This window comes from Haliotis rubra, unplaced genomic scaffold (genome assembly GCF_003918875.1).
Source record: "Haliotis rubra isolate DU_JTF1 unplaced genomic scaffold, ASM391887v1 Scf741, whole genome shotgun sequence".
NCBI lineage: Eukaryota > Metazoa > Mollusca > Gastropoda > Lepetellida > Haliotidae > Haliotis > Haliotis rubra.
The window spans coordinates 97,054-123,738 of record NW_025767459.1 but is presented as its reverse complement, the minus strand read 5'-3'; the positions used below and the strand labels follow the sequence as shown (position 1 = coordinate 123,738).

Genomic DNA, 26,685 nt, shown 5'->3' with positions numbered 1-26,685 from the left:
CTAAGAATTTGAAAGAATGGTTTTAATGGATGAAAATAGAAATATTTTAACAAAAGTTCAATAATATTGAACTTGAGGTTTAATTAACTGCTTTAAATATCATAATGTCATAACATATTAAATGTTTTTGTTTAATTTTTCTGCATATTATCTGTGAACCTTAAGCAAATTGGTTTCCGTAGCACAACACACCGTGTTTGTTTGTTGGTGTTCTTTATGATGAAAGGGGAGGGAGGGGGCTTTTTATGAAGGAGCAGGTACAATTTGAATCACTCTCTCTCTCTCTCTCACTCACACACACACACACACACACACACACACACACACACACACACACACGCACGCACTCACTCACTCACTCACTCACTCACACACACATTCACATCCCTAAAAGTTATACAGAACATAATGACAAAAATGAAATGAAGTGTCAGGATCCGGTTGTATCATTGCTTCATTAAGTAGAAGCAACATAAAACCCTAACGATGCATTAGATTTTGTGACTGACATCATTAAAATCGGCTGTGTCAAACACTTATTAGCATAGCATTGTCTAACGAAGTCCTAATGTATACTTTTTCACTAACCTGTTATTAAATTCCGGGATTCTCGTAAATATTTCCAGAAAGCCCAACAACTCAACAAACTCCCTGTTAACCAAAAGCAAGGACCTCGTTGACAATCTTTCCGTCACAGACGATGCTTACAGATTGTTTTCGCCTTTTTCGTCTTGTAAGTATTTATCAACAGCAAAAGCACGTGTCAGTTTGGCTGTGGGACTTTATGATATATACTTTGTTAGCTTCTCATGCTTCTATCCTGAAGGAACGCAGTAAGAACAGCGCCGAACACAAGTCAAACCAGTAATATATGTACAATACATTATTATCCATGATATGCAAATATTGATTCCGCGAAGACAAAGACGATTCATAATTTAATACTTGGCGTATTGTTTCTCGCTAAAGTTACAATATCACATATTTTCGACAATATTTGTATTATATATATTGGGGCATATGCATTACTTTTAGCTTCCTGTTGATGCAATAAACGACGTATTATCCCTTACGACTTGCCTGAAATCGATCGTTTCAACTTCGAGGCGACCAGTTTCCAAACAAAGTACTCTTGCCATATATAGAGTGTAAAAAGTTGCTTCGTACATCGAAAACTGTTGCGCGCGGTGGTGTCGTTCTTTTCCAAACTGGTTTGAATCACAAGTTGTGTGTAGGATATTCGGAAAGAGCGCTCTAAGGGACATAACTCTATGGGGCTCGCTTGAAATAATGTTCGGCCGGTAGAGGGCGCTAGAGTGGCTTTAGTGCAACGTTGCATGAATTCATTCGAACTATATGAACTAATATTGTAATCTAAATGCGTAATTTCTTTGGAATAAATTATATGGTAGCTTCCCTGGGGTCTGATAGTTATTTGTATTGAGAGACATGCATTATTCATTTTTAGAGAAGTGTGGTGTGATATAGTGCCTTTAAGCTAACACCCAGAGATACATGTGAAGTGGATATTATCTGGGGTGACCTATCTCAGTTATTCCTAGTAAGTATTGGTCAGCCTATAATGTTTCTTAAATAATCCGGTTCCTGATGTAATATTCTATCGACATTTCATATCTTATAGGGTGTCAGTTAATTGCAGATTTATCTGCACCACTTTTAAATCCCTCAGAGGTATTGTCTGATGAATTCATTGATACTTTGTTTATCTTTAAAAATATAAACATATACGTCTTTTTTTATTCAGTTTATTTGTTTAACTGTATTCAAAGTATTAACGCGATTCTGTCCCTACAATAACCAGATGTTTTGAAGACTCATTTTACAGCCTTTCAGTTTAGTGCTAATATTGTACTGTTAAAATTCACGTTGAAATAAATATTTTCTTTTCATTAGCATGTGTGCGTTGTATCTTAGACACTGCTTGTTTCCACTGATGCTTTAAGATGTGACGATATCGATGTCAACTGGTCATATGGCGGGAATGCATTCGTCACCACTCGGCCCTTTCCGTAACCTCCACGAATAGGCGGGGATGCTGCAGTTTAGATTTTAGGCCACTTTTAACGGCACTTGAGTTATATTGTGCCATGTTTACTTTGTTTACATATCAAAGTGATGCATATCCTGAACCTTTACCACGGGTCAGTGAGCGAGTTTAGTTTTACGCCATTTTCAGCAATATTCCAGCAATATCACGGCACTGTACGCCAGACATGGGCTTCACACATTGTTTCCATGAAGGGAATCAAATCCCGGCCTTTGGCGTGACAAACGAAGGCTTTAACCACAAGGCTCCCCCGCCCCCAACAAGGGAATGGTGCTGGGAAACCAGGAATGATAACGAGAGCGAATCTACATTGTGGTGTTCGAACTACAATGAACGGATATAGACACAGCTAAGGGAGGCTACTCTGTACAGACAATTGTGGGCTTGAACAACATACTCTCTCCTAACCCAAGGGCAGTTTACTTTCTTTAATAATAGCAAAAATATGTCAGCATTTCCTGATTGTGGAATTTCAAGTAACTCACATTTACTTTACTTCTAAATCCTGGAAGAGTGGTGATGCATTGCATGAAGGAAAACAGTGGACCCATGTTAGGTATTAGGACACTTTCACATGGTTTGTTCCAGCAATGTGGGAGATCTCTTGCCCACATCATTACGCTTCCACTGTCTGGACCGGTGTAATTAGTTTGAATGCATTGAGGGTTATCGTTCTCCCTAACTCAATGCAACATAAATCTGTTATCATGAGGGCGGTTGGGTAGCCTAGAGATTAAAGCGTTCGCTCGTCACGCCGAAGAACCGGGTTCGATTCCCCACATGGGTACAATGTGTAAAGCCCATTTCTGGTGCCCCCCGCCGTGATGTTGCTGGAATATTGCTAAAAGCGGTGTAAAACTAAACTCACTCACTCACTCACTCACTCACTCACTCACTGTTATCATGATACGGCCTGGGCCCCTTTCCTCAAAGCGATCGTAGTGCAAAGTTGATCGTAACTCCCATACTTTTAACATAGACTTACGATTGTTGTAGCGCTAAGATTGCTTTGAGGAACGGGGCCCTGGTCAAACCTCCTTCGGAAGGAACTGTTGCCTTTTAAGACGGGGCTGTAAAAAGACATAACCGAGTGTACCTATCCGGGGCTCCTTTGTCAATACGAGGTCAACATTACCTGGGGTGGTCATGTGGTGCGTCATGCTATGGCTAAAAAGGCTAGAGAAAGAGATTCTTTAGGGCCTATCGGATACCCTAGCAAGGGCAAGTTATGTATATCGATCCCACGTCTTTCATTAAGATACACTGTATACTGCTATGGCGGCTTTAAAGCATTAAAGCTTCCCACCTCTAATATGCAATGAGTAGTCATAAAACAGGCAGTCTACCACTTACAGTGTGTTGACAAAACAGTGTGTTGACAATACACGTAGTCCCCCACTTACAGTGTGTAGACAATAGACGTAGTCCCCCCCACTTATAGTATGTTCACAAAACACGTAGTCCCCCACTTACAGTGTGTAGACAATACACGTAGTCCCCCACTTACAGTGTGTTGACAATACACGTAGTCCCCCACTTACAGTGTGTAGACAATACACGTAGTCCCCCACTTACAGTGTGTTGACAATACACGTAGTCCCCCACTTACAGTGTGTAGACAATACACGTAGTCCCCCGCTTACAGTATGTTGACAATACACGTAGTCCCCCCCACTTATAGTATGTTCACAAAACACGTAGTCCCCCACTTACAGTGTGTTGACAATACACGTAGTCCCCCACTTACAGTGTGTCGACAATACACGTAGTCCCCCCCACTTATAGTATGTTCACAAAACACGTAGTCCCCCACTTACAGTGTGTAGACAATACACGTAGTCCCCCACTTACAGTGTGTTGACAATACACGTAGTCCCCCACTTACAGTGTGTAGACAATACACGTAGTCCCCCGCTTACAGTGTGTCGACAATACACGTAGTCCCCCACTTACAATGTGTGATTAATACACGTAGTCCCCACTTACAGTGTGTAGACAATACAGCACGTAGTCCCCCACTTACAGTGTGTCGACAATACACGTAGTCCCCCTCTTACAGTATGTTGACAATACACGTAGTCCCCCACTTAGAGTATGTTTACAATATACGTAGTCTCCCACTTACAGTGTGTAGACAATACACGTAGTCCCCCACTTACAGTGTGTAGACAATACACGTAGTCCCCCACTTACAGTGTGTAGACAATACACGTAGTCCCCCACTTACAGTGTGTAGACAATACACGTAGTCCCCCACTTACAGTGTGTAGACAATACACGTAGTCCCCCACTTACAGTGTGTAGGCAATACACGTAGTCCCCCACTTACAGTGTGTAGACAATACACGTAGTCCCCCACTTACAGTGTGTCGACAATACACGTAGTCCCCCACTTACAGTGTGTCGACAATACACGTAGTCCCCCACTTACAGTGTGTAGACAATAGACGTAGTCCCCCACTTAGAGTATGTTTACAATACACGTAGTCTCCCACTTACAGTATGTTTACAATACACCTAGTCCCCCACAGTTACAGTGTGTAGACAATACACGTAGTCCCCCTCTTACACTGTGTAGACAATACACGTAGTCCCACAGTTACAGTGAGTAGACAATACACGTAGTCCCCCTCTTACAGTGAGTAGACAATACACGTAGTCCCCCTCTTACAGTGTGTTGACAATACACGTAGTCCCCCCTCTTACAGGGTGTAGACAATACACATAGGCCCCTACTTACAGTGTGTAGATAATACACGTAGTCCCCCGCTTACAGTGTGTAGACAATACACGTAATGCCCCACTTACAGTATGTTGACAATAGACATAGTCACACGCTTACGGTGTGTAGACAATACACGTAGTCCCCATCTTACAGTATGTTGACAATACACGTAGTCCCCCACTTAGAGTATGTTTACAATACACGTAGTCTCCCACTTACAGTATGTTTACAATACACCTAGTCCCCCACAGTTACAGTGTGTAGACAATACACGTAGTCCCCCTCTTACACTGTGTAGACAATACACGTAGTCCCACAGTTACAGTGAGTAGACAATACACGTAGTCCCCCTCTTACAGTGAGTAGACAATACACGTAGTCCCCCTCTTACAGTGTGTTGACAATACACGTAGTCCCCCCTCTTACAGGGTGTAGACAATACACATAGGCCCCTACTTACAGTGTGTAGATAATACACGTAGTCCCCCGCTTACAGTGTGTAGACAATACACGTAATGCCCCACTTACAGTATGTTGACAATAGACATAGTCACACGCTTACGGTGTGTAGACAATACACGTAGTCCCCCTCTTACAGTATGTTGACAATACACGTAGTCCCCCACTTAGAGTATGTTGACAATAGACATAGTCACACGCTTACGGTGTGTAGACAATACACGTAGTTCCCCACTTACAGTATGTTGACAATAGACGTAGTCCCCCGCTTACAGTGTATAGACAATAGACGTAGTCCCCCACTTACAGTGTATAGACAATAGACGTAGTCCCCCACTTACAGTATCTTGACAATACACATATTCCCCCTCTTACAGCGTGTAGACAATACATGTAGTCCCCCATTTATAGTGTGTAGACAATACACGTAGTCCCCCACTTACAGTGTGTAGATAATACACATATTCCCCCGCTTACAGTGTGTAGACAATACACGTAGTCCCCCGCTTACAGTGTGTAGACAATACACGTAGTCCCCCGCTTACAGTGTGTAGACAATACACGTAGTCCTCCACTTACAGTATGTAGATAATACAAGTACTGCCCCGCTTACAGTGTGTAGACAATACACGTAGTCCCCGCTTACAGTGTGTAGACAATACAAGTACTCCCCCGCTTACAGTGTGTAGACAATACACGTAGTCCCCCGCTTACAGTGTGTAGACAATACACGTAGTCCCCCACTTACAGTGTGTAGATAATACACGTAGTCCTCCACTTACAGTATGTAGATAATACAAGTACTGCCCCGCTTACAGTGTGTAGACAATACACGTAGTCCGCCGCTTACACTGTGTAGACAATACACGCAGTCCCCCACTTACAGTGTGTAGATAATACACCTAGTCCCCCACTTACAGTGTGTTCTGATGACACAGGTAGTCCCCACTTACAGTGTGTTGTGATAACACAGGTAGTCCCCGCTTACAGTGTGTTGTGATAACTCAGGTAGCCCCCCTCCCCCTCCCCTTACAGTGTGTTGTGATAACACAGGTAGTCCCCCACGTACAGCGTGTTGTGATAACACAGGTAGTCCCCACTAACAGTGTGTTGTGATAACACAGGTAGTCCCCCACTTACAGTTTGTTGTGATAACTCAGGTAGTCCCCAGTTACAATGTGTTGTGGTAATACAGCCAGTCCCATCATACAGTGTGTTGCGAGAACACAGGTAGTCCCCACATAGTGTGTGTAGTGAAAACAGAGTTAGTCCCCCCACGTACAATGTGTATCCCACTTACAGTGTGTAATGCTAAGAGAGTTAGTCCCCACTTACAATGTCTCATGATTACAGGCTGAGTCCCCAACTTACACTGTGTCGTGATAGCACTGGCAATCCCCACTGAAAATGTGTCATGATAACACAGGTAGTCCAGCACTTAAAATGGGTATTGATAACACAGAGATGCAGTAATAACATAGTTAGTCCTCACTTACAATGTGTTAGAGTTAGTCCCATCTTACAACGTGTAGTAATAATAAAGTTAGTCCTGACTTACAATGTCTAGTAATAACAGAGTTAGTCCTCACTTACAAGGTGTAGTAATAACTGAGTTAGTCCTCACTTACAATGTGTAGTAATAACAGAGTTAGTCCTCACTTACAACTTGCAGTAATAACATAGTTAGTCCCCCACTTACAATGTGTAGTAATAACAGAGTTAATCCTCACTTACAACGTGCAGTAATAACATAGTTAGTCCTCACTTATAATGTGCAGTAATAACATAATTAGTGCCCCACTTACAATGTGCAGTAATAACAGAGTTAGTGCTCACTTACAACGTGCAGTAATAACATAGTTAGTCCTCACTTACAATGTGCAGTAATAACAGAGTGAGTCATCACTTACAATGTGTCAGAGTTAGTCTCCCACTTACAACGTGTAGTAATAACAGTGTTAGTCCCCACTCACAATGTATAGTTATAACAGAGTTAGTCCCCACTTACAATGTGTAGTAATAACAGAGTTATTCCTCACTTACAATGGGTAGTAATAACAGAGTTAGTCCTCACTTACAATTTGTAGTGATAACAGATTTAGTCCCCACTCACAATGTATAGTTATAACAGAGTTAGTCCTCACTTACAATGTGCAGTAATAACACAGTTAGTCCTCACTTACAGTGTGTAGTAATAACAGAGTGTGTTTTTTAAAAATATTTTTATTCATTTCAGTGAAGCATACCAGATGGCATATGAATATAATTTGATGAAACACTTATAGAATAAATAGCGCATGATACACTTATAGAAAAAAGTATTGTAGTTTGAGGATATCATTTCAGTTCCTTCTATGGTAAATATGGTACAGTGAAATAACAATGTTGGCATAGCACCCATTATAGCCAAGTATAATAGATATAATAGCGTAAAGCTCTTTTATAGTAGGTAGTGCATCGTACATTTAGAAGAGAAAAATACAGTAAGGCAAAGGATATTGTATCAGTTCCTCGTGGAAGCAAGAATTATAGTTTGAGGATACTATTTCAGTTCCTTCTATGGTACAAAGATGGTACAAAGAAATAACAATGTTGACATAGCAAACCTTATAACCAAGCACAATAGGTACAGTAGCATAGTGCACTTTTATAGTAGGTAGGTAAATTTATAAGAGAGAATACAGTGAGGAAAGGGATATTGTTTCAATTCCTTGGGCTATTACCGCCATGTTGTTATTTTTCTAATGGATGAATGAATGAATGAATCTCTTTATTTCCTCCAGATTGTAGTCCGAAGATCATTATGAACATGTACATGACATATTTACAGCAACATAATCACAGCAATATATTCACAACACATTCATATAGTCATATATACATGTACTAAGAAAAATGAAAGGTCTAGAATGCACAGTTTAGTGAGGGAAGCAAGGAATATAGGTATTTACAGAAGAGGACAATCATACATCTCCATGACATTTCATCAATATCGTTAGTAACTAGTAGTTCACCCCCAGAAAATAGTGATAACATTTCATCTTCAGATAATAATTCTATTTGTAAAATAAACATCCACATCAAAGAGATCTATAAGTTTTGAAAAGAAATTATTTCTGTTGTACATATAGTGTTCACAGTGTAAAATTACATGGCAGTCATAATCATTACAGTATCTTTTGCAGAGTTCACAATGTTTTGAGAATTTTCCCTTGAGCTGATTTGTACACAAAACTGTAATATATCTTTAAACTGTGGGTAGAAATACATCAAACAATACAGTCTATGTACACCAAAGAAGTTGTGGGTCAAGCGATATCTATTCATATCGTGCCTTACACACACTTGAGAAGCCCATCGTTCAGTTTCAAATTTATTTATGCAATTAATAGTGATTCTTCGCCATGACGATTTACATGGAAACCTTCCAAAATCGAGATAGTCACTAAGATAATTGAAGAGATTGTATTTTAAACTAGTTTGAATAAGTGTGTCACATATGCTGTGTAAGACAGCTGTTCTGTTTTGAAAGGTGGCTAAATGTGCACAGAAAATATCCTTAAATGAAGAGTTACACTTGCTGTTGCACAGCTTGCCGAGAAATAATAGTCTACATTTATCTATATAGCCATCCATACTCCACAATCCAAGGTTACCTAGCACTGAAGCAGAGGAAAAGCGCTTACCGAAACCCTGAATGCATCTGGTAAAATATCTCTGTGTACTTTCTACCAAGTCATAGTCTTTACCTCGAAGAATGGGTAAAAGTTCACAACCGTAAAAGCTCGTTGGAAGTATCATTCTTTTCCATATTTTAACAGAAGAAGTAGGGTGGAGATCTTTACCATTTAAACCAAGACTTTTTAGAGAATTTACAGATTGCCGTGCTTTCTGGCAGTATGAATATACTCTAGATTTTGGGGATAGATCAGACGAAAGTAAAATGCCTCCATACTTAACACAATCACTTATTGGTATGTCTGAATCACCAAATTTGAAAGAATAATTACCCAGACGTTTCTTATATTTGCAGAAAATGACACAAGTGCTTTTAGAACCGTTATACGTTAGAGGCCACTTACCAGCATAGCTATAAACAGTATCAAGTGATGATTGAAGACCTTTTGGAGAAGTGGAAGCAAGTGTTGTGTCGCCAGCCAATAGAATACATGGGATATTAATGCCACTTACACAAATGCCATTGTTCAAATCTCTAAGTTCACATATCAAATCATTAATAAAACAAGGAAAAACCAGGAAGACAAGACTCTACCTTGCCCAACGACTTGCTTGATAACATATTCATTTGATCTCAGACCACAATATTGCACAAAAGCAGAGCTTGATGTATAACTTTGATATAGGAGCTGCCACATTTTGCCCTTTATACCCATTTGATATAGCTTTAAAAAGAGTCCATTATGCCATATGCGATCAAACGCCTTCTCATTGTCCATAAAGGCTGTATAAACTGGAGAACCCCTGCTTAGATAATATGATAAACTTTCGTTTAGAGTAAAGACTGAAGTGGTTGCTCCATGTTCCTTTCTAAACTGATTCTATCTGATTTGATCACTTTGTCATAAAATGTTCTACAGCCTTTAGAAGGTGTAAGCAGAGTTAATATCGCTTCATTAATACCAAGATTTTGATTTTCCAGTTTATGGTCATTTATTGTGGCTTTCAATCAATCAATCAATGCTTTATTGTTTTCAAGGCCATATGACCCATAATACATTGTTACATTTTTTGTTCATTAATTGCCAGCATGAGTTTCAAAGATCAAAGATATTCTCCTCTTATGCGAAACACATTATACAGATATTTTCCCAGCATAAACAAGTGGGTACAATCAGTAGAAATCAATAATGATTTTAAATTATCGATATTTTTGGTATGAGTGGATATACATGGAACATCATTACGAAATTCTTTGTACAGAGGACAATGATATATAATGTGACATTCATCTTCGGTAACTTTACAAAGAGAACACATAGAATCTTTATCTTGATAATCACTTAAGTCTTTTCTAATACACTGTATGCCTAATCGGTTGAAGCAACATCTAAATAAGAGAAGCGCTTTTCTATATTTGATATCTTTAACATTGTATATGTACAATTCTGGAGAAAGTGAATGTTTTATAAAAGAGTAGAATTGTAATGACGTTCTATCAGATAGCTCAGAATGCCAATCTTGCCTGGCGCAGTCAATCACTCTTTCTTTAAAAATATTTAAAAACATATCAATATCCCCTACCCCTTGTTGAATCCATACATGGCCAAACCCATAAGTAAATAATAGATGCATTATATTAGTTGCCCAATTAGACCGTTTTCTATTACACAATTGTTTCATCATAAGGTACGATTGGTGAGGATATCTATATGACGGCATGGTGATTAATTTCAGCCAATATCTTATACAATTCTTGTATGATTTCACATATAATGGATATCTCCCACACTCACCATACACAGCAGCATTAGGAAATGACTTACTAACATTTAATAAATATCTGCAAAATGATCGGTGAACAATTTCTAGCTGCTTCATTTCCTTGAATCCCCATATTTCGCTACCATACATTAAAATCGGTACAATTTTCGCATCGAATATCTTAAAGGCATCTGTAATATCTATATTATATTTGCGAATAAGACATTTCAAAGGGAATAAGGCTTTGTTTGCTTGTTGCGATAAAACGGTACAGGCTCTTGTCCATACAAGCTTAGGGGTCATCATGATACCCAAATATTTATATGCATTAACTACTTCTATTTGTTCATCATTATAAGTCCACTTTTCATATCGTGATAATGGTCCCCCCGTTTCTGAAGACAATCACTTTTGTTTTGTCGAGATTGATCTCCATGCCCCATTTCAAACAATAATTATGTAGGAAATCTAGCTGTTTTTGCAACTTCAGAGGGGTATCAGCCACTAATACTAGATCATCTGCAAATAGTAATGATAACACATTATACATTTCCTCTGATATAAATACACCATTGTCAAAAAGTTTGACTCATTGTTTCCGAGAGTTCCTTGATAAATATCGAAAACAACAGGGGGCTAAGAGCACAACCTTGTCTAACTCCTGTAGAGCAAACAAAATAATCAGATAATTTATTTCCACCAATAACAACTGCAGACTTCACCTTATTGTACAAATCTTTGAGAATATTAAATATATTTCCATGTATACCATTATTTAAAAGGAGAAATAAAAGCTTTTGTCTATTAACCATATCGAAAGCCTTTTTGAAATCAACGTATGCACAGTAAAACCTTCCTTGTTTTCTTGTTGTATACTTTTGGATAATAGATTGCAGGATAAAAATGTTATCTATTGTCGAATGGAGTTTTCTGAAACCACCCTGATATTCTCCGATAAGGCAATTACTCTCAATGTAATCATCTATTCGCCTGTTAATTATATTTGTAAACAGCTTGCTCATAGTATTAAGCAAGGAAATGCCTCTATAGTTGTTAGGTTCGTTAGGATTACCCTTCTTATAAATAGGCATTATTATTGCAGTACTCCAAGCTTCAGGGAACTCCCCTTTATCTAGAATGCGATTAAAGAGAAGAACAAGATATGGGGAAATAAATTCCTTAATAATCTTGAAAAATTCTGATGGTATTCCATCATTACCCGGCGTTTTATTTGGTTTCGATCTATCTATTGCTGCCTCTACTTCACATATAGTTATAACATCTGATAGATCATTGTCACCACATTTGCTACAATTATGACAATCATGTTCATTAACAAAAGTTTCAATATAGTCATCAAACACACTGTCGCCATTCATGTTTAACATAGGGTTCAATAAATCTTTAAAATACGAATGCCACATTTCTGCAGATATATTACAGTTATTATTTGATTTAGGTGAATATTTCTTAACAAGACTCCAAAAGCTTTTATAATCATTACTCTTGGATGCTTCAGTTAACGTTTTGGAGACACTTTCACAAAATAACCTTTGTTTCCTTTTACACAGCTGTTTAAACCCTTTTCTGCTTTGATCATATACACTAAAAGTAGCTGTAGATGGATATTGTCTAAGATGATCTAAATATTTATATTTGGTTTTCTTAGCCAACTGACATTCTAAATCAAACCACTCTGGCTGTTTTCTTTTATGATTAAACAGTATCAAGTGATGATTGAAGACCTTTTGGAGAAGTGGAAGCAAGTGTTGTGTCGCCAGCCAATAGAATACATGGGATATTAATGCCACTTACACAAATGCCATTGTTCAAATCTCTAAGTTCACATATCAAATCATTAATAAAAACAAGGAAAAACCAGGAAGACAAGACTCTACCTTGCCCAACGACTTGCTTGATAACATATTCATTTGATCTCAGACCACAATATTGCACAAAAGCAGAGCTTGATGTATAACTTTGATATAGGAGCTGCCACATTTTGCCCTTTATACCCATTTGATATAGCTTTAAAAAGAGTCCATTATGCCATATGCGATCAAACGCCTTCTCATTGTCCATAAAGGCTGTATAAACTGGAGAACCCCTGCTTAGATAATATGATAAACTTTCGTTTAGAGTAAAGACTGAAGTGGTTGCTCCATGTTCCTTTCTAAACTGATTCTATCTGATTTGATCACTTTGTCATAAAATGTTCTACAGCCTTTAGAAGGTGTAAGCAGAGTTAATATCGCTTCATTAATACCAAGATTTTGATTTTCCAGTTTATGGTCATTTATTGTGGCTTTCAAAGTAATAGGAATATTACTCAAAACTCTGTTGTAATCTAAAAAGGTACCTTTAACTAAGAATCTATTTTTAAACTCATCAAAGGATAATAGCCCATCAAAGTTACGTAAATGTTTAATCTCAGTTACACCCTTATTGAATCAATAACAAATAGGAAGAGAAGGGTTTGCAAAATGATGATTTAGCCACAACGGTTCATGAAGTATTTTCTGATAGTCACATTGGACAATTCTAAAGGAAGATCTGTACCTCTTCCATGCATGAAAAACATCTTTCCAGTAAAGGTTATCAAGTTCCTTAGATAGATCAATATTAGCTCCTACTTGGAGTAATGGTATAATGGGAACATTGCAGGGATTGTTGCAAGGAGCTCTACAAAGGCATCTGTTCTGTTCAATGCTGCTATTTTAAATGAGTCGATGAAAGAAAGGATATCTGTCATCCTAATTCCCCCCTCCCGGTGGTCCTTTTTCAATGTTACTCTTTTTATTTTGTCCGGTTTCCCATTCCACAGAAAAGAAAAAAACATTTGCTCTAAGTCTTTAATAAAAGCATTTGGTGGATTAGATAGAGCTGTAAACATATGAACTAGTAATAACAGAGTTAGTCCTCACTTACAAGGTGCAGTAATAACATAGTTAGTCCTCACTTACAATGTGCAGTAATAACAGAGTTAGTCCTCACTTAAAATGTGCAGTAATAACATAGTCAGTCCTCACTCACAATGTGTAGCAATAACAGAGTTAGTCCCCACTCACAATGTATAGTTAAAACAGAGTTAGTCCTCACTTACAATGTGCAGTAATAACATAGCTAGTCCTCACTTACAATGTGCAGTAATAACAGACTTAGTCCCAACTCACAATGTATAGTTATAACAGAGTTAGTCCTCACTTACAACGTGCAGTAATAACATAGTTAGTCCTCACTTACAATGTGTAGTATTAAAAGAGTTAGTCCTCACTTACGGTGTGTAGTAATAACAAGGTAAGTCCCCACTAACAATGTATAGTTATAACAGAGTTAGTCCCCACTTAATCCATCATGTATTGCTCGCTTCATTGACTGAAAGAAATTTGATGTCTGAAGTCGAAAAATACTTTTAGTATTAATATGTTCAAACCGATATGTTTCATCACAGGGTTAAAGAAGTCAACAATGTATATGACCTGCATATAAAGACAAACACCAATATAACAGCTCCTGTATAACAACCAAGTTCTCTCTCACATCTGGAATATGATTTAAGCCGGTTTATAAAACAAATCACTTTTGTTGGTCAAAAGTTTCAGTATAATACGTGATGGGTTATAAATGCACATTCACGGGAGATTGAACTGTCTTACTGGAATTTGTACAAACAAAACATGCTGCTATGAGATGATACGTCGATACTATATGGTTATTTTTTATAACATCATTCGGGACATTTAAGAGCATTTGTTTGCTCAAAACGTTTTACATGGTATGAGTGAATACGTGAGTTTACTTTTACGCCGCTTTCAGCAATATTCAAGCAATAACACGACGGGGGACACTAGAAATGGGTTTCCCACTATGTATCAATGTAGGTAATCGAAGCGGGTCTTCAGCGGGACGAGCGAACGATTTAACCGCAAGGCTACCCAACCGTCCCTTTGTCATGGGGCTAATCATATAATCGACGGAAAACATAAAAATTCAAGTTATATATACATTTCATATATTCATTGAATGGCATGGTACAAGAATCAGCATACCTATCAGTGTGAGTCTACATCGGGAGTTAAGGTAACAGTTACTATGTTATTATACTCCCCATCAAAATGTTAGACTCACTAGTGAACATGTAGCCACTTACTTGAGGAAACTGTTCTAAACTAAATTTTGCAAAATATTCCATACTGTTTAATGTGCTGTTTATACATGAACTGATGTATTGTAAAACAAATTCATGACGTTGAAAAGATTATTGTCATGCGTTCAGTAAATGATGAAACTCCGTTAAAAATGGCGAATTCTTATCGGAACTTTACACCAAAACGCAGCTGTTCACATGCACGATATTTGAATATACTTTTCAGCAGTTTGATGCATGATCCTCGTGCAATTAATCTGCAAAACGTTTGCACTTGTTTCCCCCAAGTTAGTGGAGAAATTCCTCTTCGTTGTGACCATTTATACATACATAACATATAGTGAATGTTTTAAGCGAGTCTAAACTTTTGATGGGTAGTATATTTGGGTATTGTATTGTTCCCGAGGGCTAGCGGCTTAGAAACTTCATTTGGTGGGGTCAGGCAGCTTCTTGTGCGGGCGGGTTCACTCCACCTTGTGGGAGTGGGTATGCTGCATTTTGTGGGGGCGGGTACGTTCCCGGCCTCTCTCAGGGATAGGCTGCTTGAGTGTAGGCTGGAGCCGGCGGGTATGCCCCTGGAACCGGGGGGTATGTTGCTGGAGTCGGAGGATATGCTACTGGAGCCGGACCATATCCAGGAGTGTAGGCTGCGTTTGTTGTGCCTGAAAAGGACATGAGTAAGTGAGTGATATAGTAATATTCCAACAATATCACGGCAGGAACCCCAGAATTTGGCTTCACACATTGTACCCATTTGGGGAATCGAACCCGGGTCTTCGGCGTGACGAGCGAGCACTTTAACCACTAGGCTACCCCACAGTCCCCTTGAACAGGATAACTACGTGCAGACCAGTCAAGCTAAACTAACAACTAGTCTCTGAAATGAACATATTTTACAGAGTAGTATATACAATGGGGTTCTGGACCAGTTCAACCAAAGCCTCTGCAAAGCCTTATTTCACAGATAAGGACCCTTAGCTCTTGCTACCATTACCCCATCTATAAAAAGTTTGGGACGCCTAGCGGATAAGATCTGAGCGCGCTACTGAGCTACCTTGGGGACATGGGTGAAGTAACGGGTATTGCCGCTATGCCATGTTGACTGGAGGTAACACTGTGCCGTGCGGTGCGATCAATAATTCCGCTCTTAAAAACCCCCTACCTGGCCCATCCCTCAAGTAGTACAAGTTAGGCTCGTCTGCTTTGATGTCCACTTTATCTATGGTGTAAGTTTTGACTGACCACATAGGATCGGTGGCTCGCTTACGGCTATCACCCTCGTGTTCCCCCGGCTGGTATAGATACCTCACTAGGGCCCTATCTGGTATCTGTTTCTCTTTTCCACGCAATGGAGCAGCCGATTCTGCCACTATTGATTTTAGTTTGATAGCGTCTGCCGGTTTCTTGCCGGTGAGACGGGTGACTTCATTGTTGATTGCAGACACCACCTTAGGTAACCTCGTGACCCATTCAGTCGATCGCTTCCCCGGGTTGGCCATCTCCCTCGCATACTGATGTCCGAATAAGCGCTCAGCCAAAGTCCTATTGAATCTCTCAACTATGGCTTGGCTGCGATGGGCTCCGGCCGTGCCACGCCTGGCCCTTGTATCGTGTTTATCCAGCAGGTGTGACACGGCACCCATGAACTCCCGCCCGGGGTCAACTTGCAGCTCTGTTGGCCACGTCAGCGGACTGCGTTTGTATATGCGTTCGAATCCTCTGGCTACCTGGACCGAATCTTTCGTGGTCAAGGGTTCAGCTTCCTTGTAACGACTAGCCACATCCACGACAGTTAAGGCATACTTGTACCTATTGTCGTTGGGTAGGAACAGTAGGTCTGCCTGGTGAACGCTATTGGGTATGTTAATACCGAACTTCCTTCTAGGCACGTAGCGTGGTGCCGGTAAATAGATCTGCCACAGGGCTTGTTTTTTTAAGCCACGCTTTGGCCTCCTCCGGGGGTACTCGCGCCATTTTAGCTAGCTTATCTACAGCGCTAGCTCCTTTCCAGTACCACGCGGGCTGTAGTAAATAGCCTCATACTTTCTTTGGTTCCGTGACATGTCGTCCCGATATTTATATCTATGTTCTTGGTTCAATTTTCTCATGCCCGTACGCGTACGTGTTTATCCCATCAATAGCTATCCAACGTTTAGTGTCCATAGGCGACAGGGACGTCTTGTTTATAGTCAGTCCGTATATCTTATGCCCATCACTTCTAAGTGTGTTCATTTTATGCCTAAAGGTACGGGTCTTGAACAGGGCTTCCTTGAATCTGGCGTGTTTGATGTGTTGTTTCACCACGTACTTCTTAACACCCTTAGCCTTCCGGATCTCACCATTGTCGGCCTTCAGTATGGAATACATCTTAGGCCTCAACCCTATGTACTCGGCTATGGGCGTGCCAGCACACTCGTCCTTCATCTTACCTAGGACCTTTTTATTTACTGTACTGTGTATGGCATGGTCCTTAGGGTAGTCGCTGGTGTCATACAAATCGAGGTGTTTTTTTCATGTCCTCGTACACATCCTCGGTTCGAATCTCCATCAGCAGGGAATCCGTGTCAGTGTACAGCACTTCACACCTGTCGTTGTACTGTTTCTTAAGCTCGTTGTAGTAAAAGTCGTACATCAGGTGTTTGGATAAATCGAGGATGCTCATCCCCACGTAAACAGGCCGGTTGAATTTTATGTGGCTTTTCTTCATGTGTAGGGCAACCAGGTCATCGGTGAATATCTTGCTACGGTTGAATGCCGGACTGGCTATCAGTCTCCTGAGCTTGTCTTCCTCATTCGACCAAACCAGCTTCATGGTCACGCGTTTCCTCAGGTTCTCCATAGTCTTACCGAACACCGAGTTGTTCATGAGCTTGTAGAGATTTTTCTCAAAGTCACTGGTAGCAAGCTTTCGGAGGTCTGTGTTCATTCTGATGTAAGGCTCCATCCATGGGCTCTGGTTGAACACGAGCACCCTGTGTATTTTGGTCAGCCTCATACCCAACGACAGGTACAGCTGTAGGTTGTGATAGTGAACGATGTACTTGGTCTTATTCATTAAGTTGGGCACAAGTTTTTCAACGTCCGTCACCCGCCCACCTAACAAGTTATGTTAGTACTCAGACATCCAGTCTGGGTTAACCCTCATACGTTCGGGGGCCAGGGGGTAGCTGTTGTGTGATGTGTGTAATGTCTTGGGGTACTCCAAGTCAACCTCGAGGATATAACCTTTGTTCGAATCTGGTGCGATGCTCATAACATCAAAATCGGGCGGCACCCATTCGAATCCCCCCTGTGGGTAGATACTGGCTCATAGCCCAGCCGTACAGGTTGTTGGCGTCGAGGTAGAGAATGTGATTGGTTGGCTTGCTAGGGTCGTAGCCCTTCACGTATTGATTATTTGCTTTCGCGTATCGTTTGGTTGCCATGGAGATCCCACCTCGCAAGCCTTTCTCAATGAATAGGTGCATGTCATAATCCGTAAGCAATTCCAACTTAACTCCGGTCTTTTTAAGCAAGGCATCCCACGACAGACCTGGGCTGGTGTAATACCATGCGGGGTCGAGTTTATACTGCTTGAAACATGTCCGCCTAAACGTCTCAAACACGTCGGCTAACAGCAGTACATCTGTCCTCAAATACAGGTCGTGATAATCACCCAGGTTCTTACAACCCAGTTTATTCCATACATTAATAGCGTGGGAGTAATCATCTTGGGATATTTCCGAGTCTGTCAGATTGCTGTAAAATTCTCTGATGGGGGGGTAGTCTGGTCTCGGTGAACTTAGGCCAACTATCCATGTACTCATAGGGGTACACACCCTTCCTCATAAGCAGGGGTCTAGTCTCTGGGTCTGTGTATCGGTCGGTGATAGGGAAGGTATCGTTGGCCTTGACCAGACTGTCTAATGAAGACAATAGAAATTGTACTGAATCTATGAACCTAAGGCCGTTTAAGCTGAAGGAGATGTATCTCTCCATGTTGTTGGGGATGCACGTTATATTACCATCGATTTTCGCGATGGCCTGCATGATTAAGTGAGAGTCGTACCCTCTCAAGTTGTGAAAGACAACGGGAATGTTTATTGTCTTAGGGTTGATTCTAAGCTTGCTGTGAGCCGCGCCTCTATACTTACCGGTTATGTGGCAGTGATCTCTCACGGAATCACCGTTCAGTGGTGAGTCACACACGTGACAATTAGTGCTACAGGCGTGAGCTAGCCGCTCGGCTTTGGTCATACGCATGGGAGCGACTCTATACAGTGCGTTCCTAATAATTTTTTCTTCCTCCTGCAAACATTTTAGAAACCTTTCAGCCGCGTCAGGGCCCCTATACACTACGGGAGCTTTTGTTTCCCCGTCACAACGGACGACAATGTATCCAAACCCACAGGCTTCATGCTCTTGTGTTTTATGTGTGAAGCTCTCACCTGTAGGTAGAGCATTGGGAGTACCCCCAACAACAGGTTTGACCAAGGCTTCAAAGTCGGCGTATATGATATAAGGCACAGACATTTGGTTCTTGTGGTTACCGAATTTTAGGATATTATCACCTTCCTTAGGCATGTCGACCCGTATAGCCGTCTGCCCCACACCTTGGCAATCCTCCCGGTGGGATTCTAATAAATCAGCTCGTGTGAAGCCATGTAGGCACCGTTCGCAGAAGTGGGTCTTTTCTCTGTGTGCTGATTGGTCATACAACAGCCTGCTAAAGTGTTTTATCCATGTGTAGTGGTACTTGTCACCTCGCTGAATCATGAATATATTGATAACGCGAGGGGGGGTTTGGGGTTTCCCCAACAAACTGACCCTGTGCACTATTGTTGTGTTACCTTCGTGCCCGAAGACATTTATAGCTAGATTATTCTGTTTTTCTATTTTAGTTATCTGGGATATGGGGGTGGGTTCATCTATACCATCCCAGTTGAGCCCATCGTCTTGGGGATAGCTAGAAAGCCTGTCTGAATGAGTGTCAGCTGGAAACAAGGCTGACCTGATAGCTACCCTCAGGCAATCGTCTCCTCTATTCTTGACGTTGACCATGGCATGTTTTTTCCTATAGTAGGGAGGCAAGTCTAGGTATGACCCGCCTCTGAACGGCACGTAGTTAGCTATGTCTAGATAGGCATTATCGATTTTATCTACAGTCCACCCGGACCCCAAGTGTGTGTAGCGTTCTAGGTATTCTCGTATCTGCTGAAAACTGGTATCGATTGATGCGTCAATGGTCTCTATATGGGTCACGACCTGCTGTTTACCACGGAAGTAAGGCTGAACGTACTCAGTGACCCCAGTGGGTGTTCCCCCCACGCCCCCTACCTGCTTATCGAGTGACATTTTAACTGTGATCTGAAATTTGATACTTCCTAGACTGGTTAGTTCCTGGTTTATTTTATCAGCTATCAGAGGTTTGATATCTGCGATATCTATGTTCCTATCAACATGCATGCGCCAGCCTCTCAAATAGTTACCTACAGCGCGCTCAGTGGGTATGAACTGTAGGTCAATAGCTCTATTCTGCCGTAACAGTTCTACAAGCTGTGGTTTCCTCATACGGGAATATCCCCCTAACCCCAAATCACGTGCCTGAACTTTCAATTGTTTTACAGTTGGAGGTTTGGCTACGGGGGCATGTGATAACAATGCGTTTATCCCGGCTCTCCCCAGGTTTGAATAACCCGTGAATCCAAGCTGTTTTGCTTGAGCTTTTAATTGTTTTACCGTAGGAGGGGCTTCTAAACCTAGTAATCTCAACAAGGCTGGCTTCCTCATACGAGAATACCCAATAACCCCTCTCTGTCTGGCTATCAACTTAAGTTCACCAACAGTAGTCATAGTTGCGTACACACCTAAGAAGATCAATGTCTAATTGGGTCACAGTAAAGGTAAAAAATCAAGATACACCTTATCGATTATTCCCTCAACCCACCCGGAATATGCACAGCATAGTAGGGTGTTTTGTATTACTTGCAACGAGTCGTCAACAAGTATATCTATATCCCCATGCACATCTACTCGCCCCCCATCAAAGTAATTCCAAGTGTGCCCAGCCCATGGCACATCAAACCCTACTTTTACCATGATTGTAAACGAGCACCCCTTATATAGTTCACTAACAATCATGGGTTTGAGGGCACTAATATCTATACTTTTCCCCACATCCATCTGCCAGCTTCTCAGACAACCTTCCCTGGGGTCAATTTCCACAAACATAGCTATACGTAGGTGTGTATAATCTCTAATTGGGTCACAGTCAAAGGGACCAGCCTTACACTGCTATCTTGAGAAGTCACCTACGTTCTTTTATGTAGGCCTTTTTTATTCTCGTAGATGAGATGATGTCTGACTACGTTCGCCCCGTGAGCTTTACATAAGCAGTAGTGCCCTTTAACCCCTATACCACACACAGAACACGCGTAGTTAGGGCTTCCCATGTGGAAACAACAGTACCCCCCTGAGTCCTGCATTTCCTACCACAGGCTTCCTTCTTCCCCATAAGTATGTATTCACATCGGTATGGAGCAGGTCTCATGTTTAGCATACTTATATGAGTATTTAGTCTAATTGTTTCGCAACCAACGCAGTAGCTGCTATACCCAGCGCTATGAAGCCCAGTTCACGGTCCATTTGCCCCTTGGATGGTGTGTAGTACTGAGCGAGTGTGGGTTTATTGAGTGGTTGGAACTGTTTGCCAGTTAATAAGTAGTATTCTTTCGCTGCGTCGTCAACATCGTGGAATGTTTGAACGGCATGGTTTTCACGCCTGAGTTGTTCGTTAATGTAATCGATCCTCTGGAGGCGTTTTTTAGCGTACTCGGATTGTGCGGCCTGTAATTTCTCAATAGCGAGATCGTGCCGCTTCCTCTCTTCCTGTATTTCAGCCGCGTGTGACTCTCATAGTTTCGAGAAGAGGAACTTACTCCCGGAAAATGCTAGGGCATTTACTAACGCCCCACCAACCATCATAGCAACCGTGGCCATCCTATATTTACTTCATAATATTTTCAGGTAGTATCCCTTGTTTTACTAGGATGTCTTTTGTAGCCATCGCCATACCAAGGTTCATTATAAGCATACCCATATCCTGCAGGTTGAAATCTAGCTTGATAGTCGGTTGTTTAAGCACCATTTTGGTCAACCGAGCGTACCCTATGGCTAGACTGGCGACCACGGTGGCGTGGTATGCGTCGTTGACGAACGTTTTCCCCTCAGACATTATGTATATGATATAAAATATTAAATTATAACATGATATGCGGGTTGACCTCTAATTGTGGGTGAGGGGTTCCCTCCCCGGAATCCTTGGGACCCTCACTTTGTCGTGTGTATAACCATGAGATAGCCACGGCAGCAGTTACACCTACAGCCAGGTGGGTGAGTCGGGTCGGGTGAGTCACTGTGATAATTTTATGTTGGTTACACCACCTTTTTTTACCGGCAGCTACTCTCTTAGGATTCTTCTGCCTGGTTACTGTGGGTTCCCCCAACCTTGGGTTCACCTCCAGTTGGGGTTTCCCCAACGTGGGGGTTTCCCCCAGTTGTTGGGGTGGGGTCTCCTCCAGTTGTGGGGTCTCCTGTGCAGCATCCATCTATACTATTATTATTATTTTTCCTCTCAAATTGACAATGCTTTGCCGTGATAATTGCCGCCGTCACCGGGGCTAACAACATACCGTATTTGTGATACAGCTCGCAGCTAATAGAGCTCAAGGCATGTTCAATAAAAGGGTCTTTCTCGAGGTCTTCCCACAGGTCAAGCCGGCGCTCCGGGGGGATGGGAAGGAAGTATGACGCAATACCAGTGTATATCTGGGTCATAGCCGATCCTATTGTTTTTGTCATTTCTGCTCCGAGACGGGACTCGTATCTAGCGTACAGTTTATCGATTTCTTCGGCTGACATTTTGTGAATTTTATCTGGCGTGTACTCCCCAAAGTAATGTTTGGCTTTGCCACCAACAGCCAACGCCACCAGTTTCTCTCGCTTGTCATCGTCCACCTGTGGTGATTGGGGTACCAACAGTTGCTCTAGCAATTCCTCACACTCCATCTTATAATGTAACAAGTATGTTTTAGTTTTAACAATATAATATACGATATAGGCAAAACAGAGAGAAATGAAGGTTAAGTTGCACACGACGAACACTTCAAATATCATAGCTATAACTAAACACTAAGCATTTATACTAAGCATTGCTAAGCTTTGCTTAGCTTTGCTAAGCTTTGCTAAGCTAAAACACCCTATAGGCTACTGGTTGGTCGGTCTTGAGCACTAGCTTAGCGTGTTTAGTTTCAGCGAGCTGTTTCTTCACCCGTTCCCGTTCTAATTTGCTCATCACATCGTTCTCTCTCAAACACTCCTCGAACGAATCCCTGTCCTTGCAGTGAAATAAGGCCACCCATCGCGTCTGCTCCCTAAGGTCTTCAACACCGAGTTGAACTTCTGCGTGAGTACCCAGACGCTGTTATTTGCGTGTCGACCAGAGAAGGCCAGATACGATAGCATGTCTCTCTTTTTTGTTATCCATCGATTAGCGCTGCAGTCGTCCAGTATGAACAGTGTAGACTCCCCTTTAAATTTCTCATGAAGAGCTTTCAACCAGTCCTGCAGGCGTGTCCCCGGGTCGACTTTGTGTACGTCCGGGTCCGTCATCACCCAAGGTCTTTCCGTGTACGTTCTATTCATGCTCAGAGTAGGGCACATGATAACGATGTTGTTGAACACATCCTTGTAGTAACCCTCCAACATATCCAGCACGAAAACGGTCTTCCCACAACCAGTCTGCTCGCACACTATGGCGCAGTGTGGGTCGCGGGGTAGCAATAGCTTGCTGGCAGGCAGTGGCTTGCCGCCAGGCAAATCAGTAGATGGCTTGCACGAATCTCCCATTGTCTATATTAAGTTGCGCGTCCATAATAACGTACAGATATAATTTCAACTTACCAGCGGGTTGAGCCTTCTTGGTAATCTGGATAGTAATCCCCTCACTGCCATTGTCTATACGGCGTCTGCTACCGTGTAGTTTATCGTCATCTGTGGATCGCATGTCCAACCACAGCGCGTACTTGGTGGTCAGGTATTCACCGATCTTCACGGAGGATAGGTCCAGGTCCTTGGTTATGTAATGTTGTTTGCTCGGTAGCTTTTTTTATCTCATCCCACTGTTGGTATGGTCTCATACCATGACTGAACAGCTGGTTGGGCACGCCCTCTATGGTCACTTCCACCTTTTCAATCTCGGGGTTGAAAAACTTCTCACTGTCCCTCCGGGACGGCTCGTAATCCTCCACGGGGACGACCAGGATACCTTTCATCGATCGCGCCGGCACGTTCAGGTTGATATTCCACACAGTGTCGCTCTTATCTCGCACGACTGATCTATGCCTCAGTATGCGATCGTACAGGATGGCCATCTTCCCCGAGTACTGGCTTCGAACCTGCCTGGCCAGCTCCGGGCTAGTGACCATGTCGAACTCCAGTGAGATATTGTCTATGGCATAACTGGCCTCATCACCGTTCGGCGTACGCACTACTTTGCTGTAGTCGTTAAACGTGAGCTCGTATTCAAGCCTATCACCCAGCGCGGCCTGGTAAAACGGCGCGTGTCCCGTGAGCAACTCGAAGTCGAGCGGCACGCAGAACCTGTTCCCGTACGCTTGAGCGATGGCCTTTTCACCGTCCGATAGCTTGTCTAGCTGGTCTGCCGTGAAGCCATACCCTATGCGCGACCGGGTCGATTTGCTGATGCCCTGGTACACGTCATTGACGCGTTCTCCCTCGCTTTTCCAGAGGTCCCCGTAGCAGTGAAACACGTCGCTGTCGTCAATACTCAACACCTCGTTACCACTGATCTTGATAGTGGTTTTCTTGATAATAGCTCGACCTACGTTCCGCACTAGCTCACGTTTGTCGTTGGCGGAGGTCAGCGTGAGGTTGAACGCCAGTCGAACCGTGCCTGGTACAATGAGGTCATTCTCGCCAAGGTTTGGGAATCTAACCAGCAGAGTTTGATTCTGGTCTATCTTGCTGGGATTGTTGGTGATGGTCACCGACTGGCGGACGGCTCTGACCCCTAGAGGCTCTCTCGATCTTCTGAAAGGATCTAGTTTCTTACCGTACATTGTTATATAAATGAAATATATTTTAATACTAAATAATGGCCGAGTACATACCTATGGATGATATGTGGGATGATAGTGCCCAAGCATTCGACGAGCAGGAGACCTCATTCACTACCCCCTTAAGTACTGAACTTATACAGCCGGCTGTTGATGATTATTACAACGCAGTTGAAAATAGAGACAACATCAAGCCGTTGGGGAGGGACTATTCCAAGTTTACCGTCGATAAGAAGGGCACGCTGCGATTGAAGGCTCACCCGGGGGTCGATATCATAAAAAAGACGGGAAGCCGTATGCTTTATCAACACTCACCAGTCGCCCTGGTGGGGGTCAACTGATCCGTGATGAACTAGGCTTCATAGATTACGGCGGCGCGCGATCTAAGTTTCCCCCAAAGGTCGCCCAAGATCTGCAAGCAGCCAGGCCCAAAGGCGATGAACCCCAACATGCTAAAGAAACGTCAGACAGTATCGAAAAAATATTGGCTACGTACCATGACAACCCCTTGCCGGGTCTCGAATTTCCTCTGAGGGAACTGCGAGGCCTAGACGAAGCCTTGAAACATGTACGCGGAGAACTCGTGAACAACATGGGGAAACTTAACGAAATCGACGAGCACATCGCTCGCGAGAAAATAAAACTCAACGAAACTGAAGACGATGATATTAAACGGCGTATTGAGGAGAGAATAAAAAACTTGGAAGACGAGAGACAGACTCGGTTGGAATCCGCTTCCTCTAACCGGGAAGCCCTCCGATCACAGATCAGCCGCGTACGGGAAACCATCGATCGAGTCCTAAATGAAGAGACCACGTTAGCTGACAGGATTCGGATCCTGTTCCGGGAGCAAGGCATCACCATCGCCAGCATTCTGACCGCATTGGGCTTCATCATATCAACCCTGGTGGTGTCACTGACGCCTGCCGGCGGCGGTGGTGGGGGTACCCCCACGCCTGCTGGTACCCCCACAGGTGGGGTCAAAGACTGGATAAAAAAAACACCTGAAATCCCTAGGGGAGGCCCTGGCTAAACTGGCTGGTAAGGCTGCCGAAACCCTGCCCGGCATCCTAGGTAGCATCGTCTCGTGGTTGTTGGGCGCTCTGGCTAAAACTGCCACGTGGCTCAGTCAAAACCTGTGGGCAGCCATCGTCGCCGTGGTGGGTATGGTGTACGTAGCGGCTAAGGAATTTTTAACCAAATAAGTCCCAAAGCTACCCCACCAATCACCATAGCTGTTTTACGATCGATGTGCTGCTGATTTTGGGGCTGTGGGGCCACCCCCACAGGGGCTGTTCGTTGAACCCTAGGCTCCGGGGGTGGCGCCACTATACCCGTTTCACCGGTCGTGGGTGGTGGGACGTGGGGGACGTTGACATCGGGGTTGACGCCCAACTTTTGGTCCGCCGTGGCTACAACTATTTTGTTGTTGTAGCCCACCACTTTTTTTACCCTCAGTTGCATATCACTCAGAGCCATGTACAGTCCCACATCGAAGACGTAGTCGACTTTCGACCTGGCATATTCCAACACGTCTTGGTAGCGTTTGATGGCACTCGGGAGATCAACTGGGGCATTGATAGCATCCTCAACGTTGGCAACGAACTGTTTCTGAGCGTCGTAAGCAGTCCCCTTACCGATAATACTGGAACGCGTTTGCGTCTGCGCACCCAACACCGCCCACACGTACGTTCGAATCGAGTCGTTTAAGCGTTCAGTGCCGGCACGA

At 42.6% G+C, this 26,685-nt stretch overlaps 1 protein-coding gene and 1 long non-coding RNA gene across 6 annotated transcripts in view; one reads left to right on the top strand and one right to left on the bottom strand.

Annotated features, from left to right (window-relative positions):
• Positions 1-6,842: 6,842 nt before the first annotated feature.
• Positions 6,843-15,359, top strand: LOC124259914. 3 transcript variants are annotated; one of them, XR_006893954.1, is made up of 3 exons: positions 6,843-7,095; positions 13,626-14,164; positions 15,248-15,359. It is a non-coding gene; the product is annotated as an uncharacterized LOC124259914 (long non-coding RNA). The 3 variants fall into 3 exon arrangements; XR_006893953.1 differs by having other exon boundaries at positions 6,843-7,130; XR_006893955.1 differs by having other exon boundaries at positions 6,844-6,989.
• Positions 15,152-26,685, bottom strand: part of LOC124259912 (protein shisa-4-like) — a 69,472-nt gene continuing 57,938 nt past the window's right edge. For all 3 annotated transcript variants that reach the window (XM_046694141.1, XM_046694140.1, XM_046694143.1), the window contains one exon: positions 15,152-15,503. In XM_046694141.1, the coding sequence (XP_046550097.1) occupies positions 15,370-15,503 (134 nt within the window). In that variant the 3' untranslated portion in view covers positions 15,152-15,369. The remainder of the gene's footprint in view (positions 15,504-26,685) is intronic.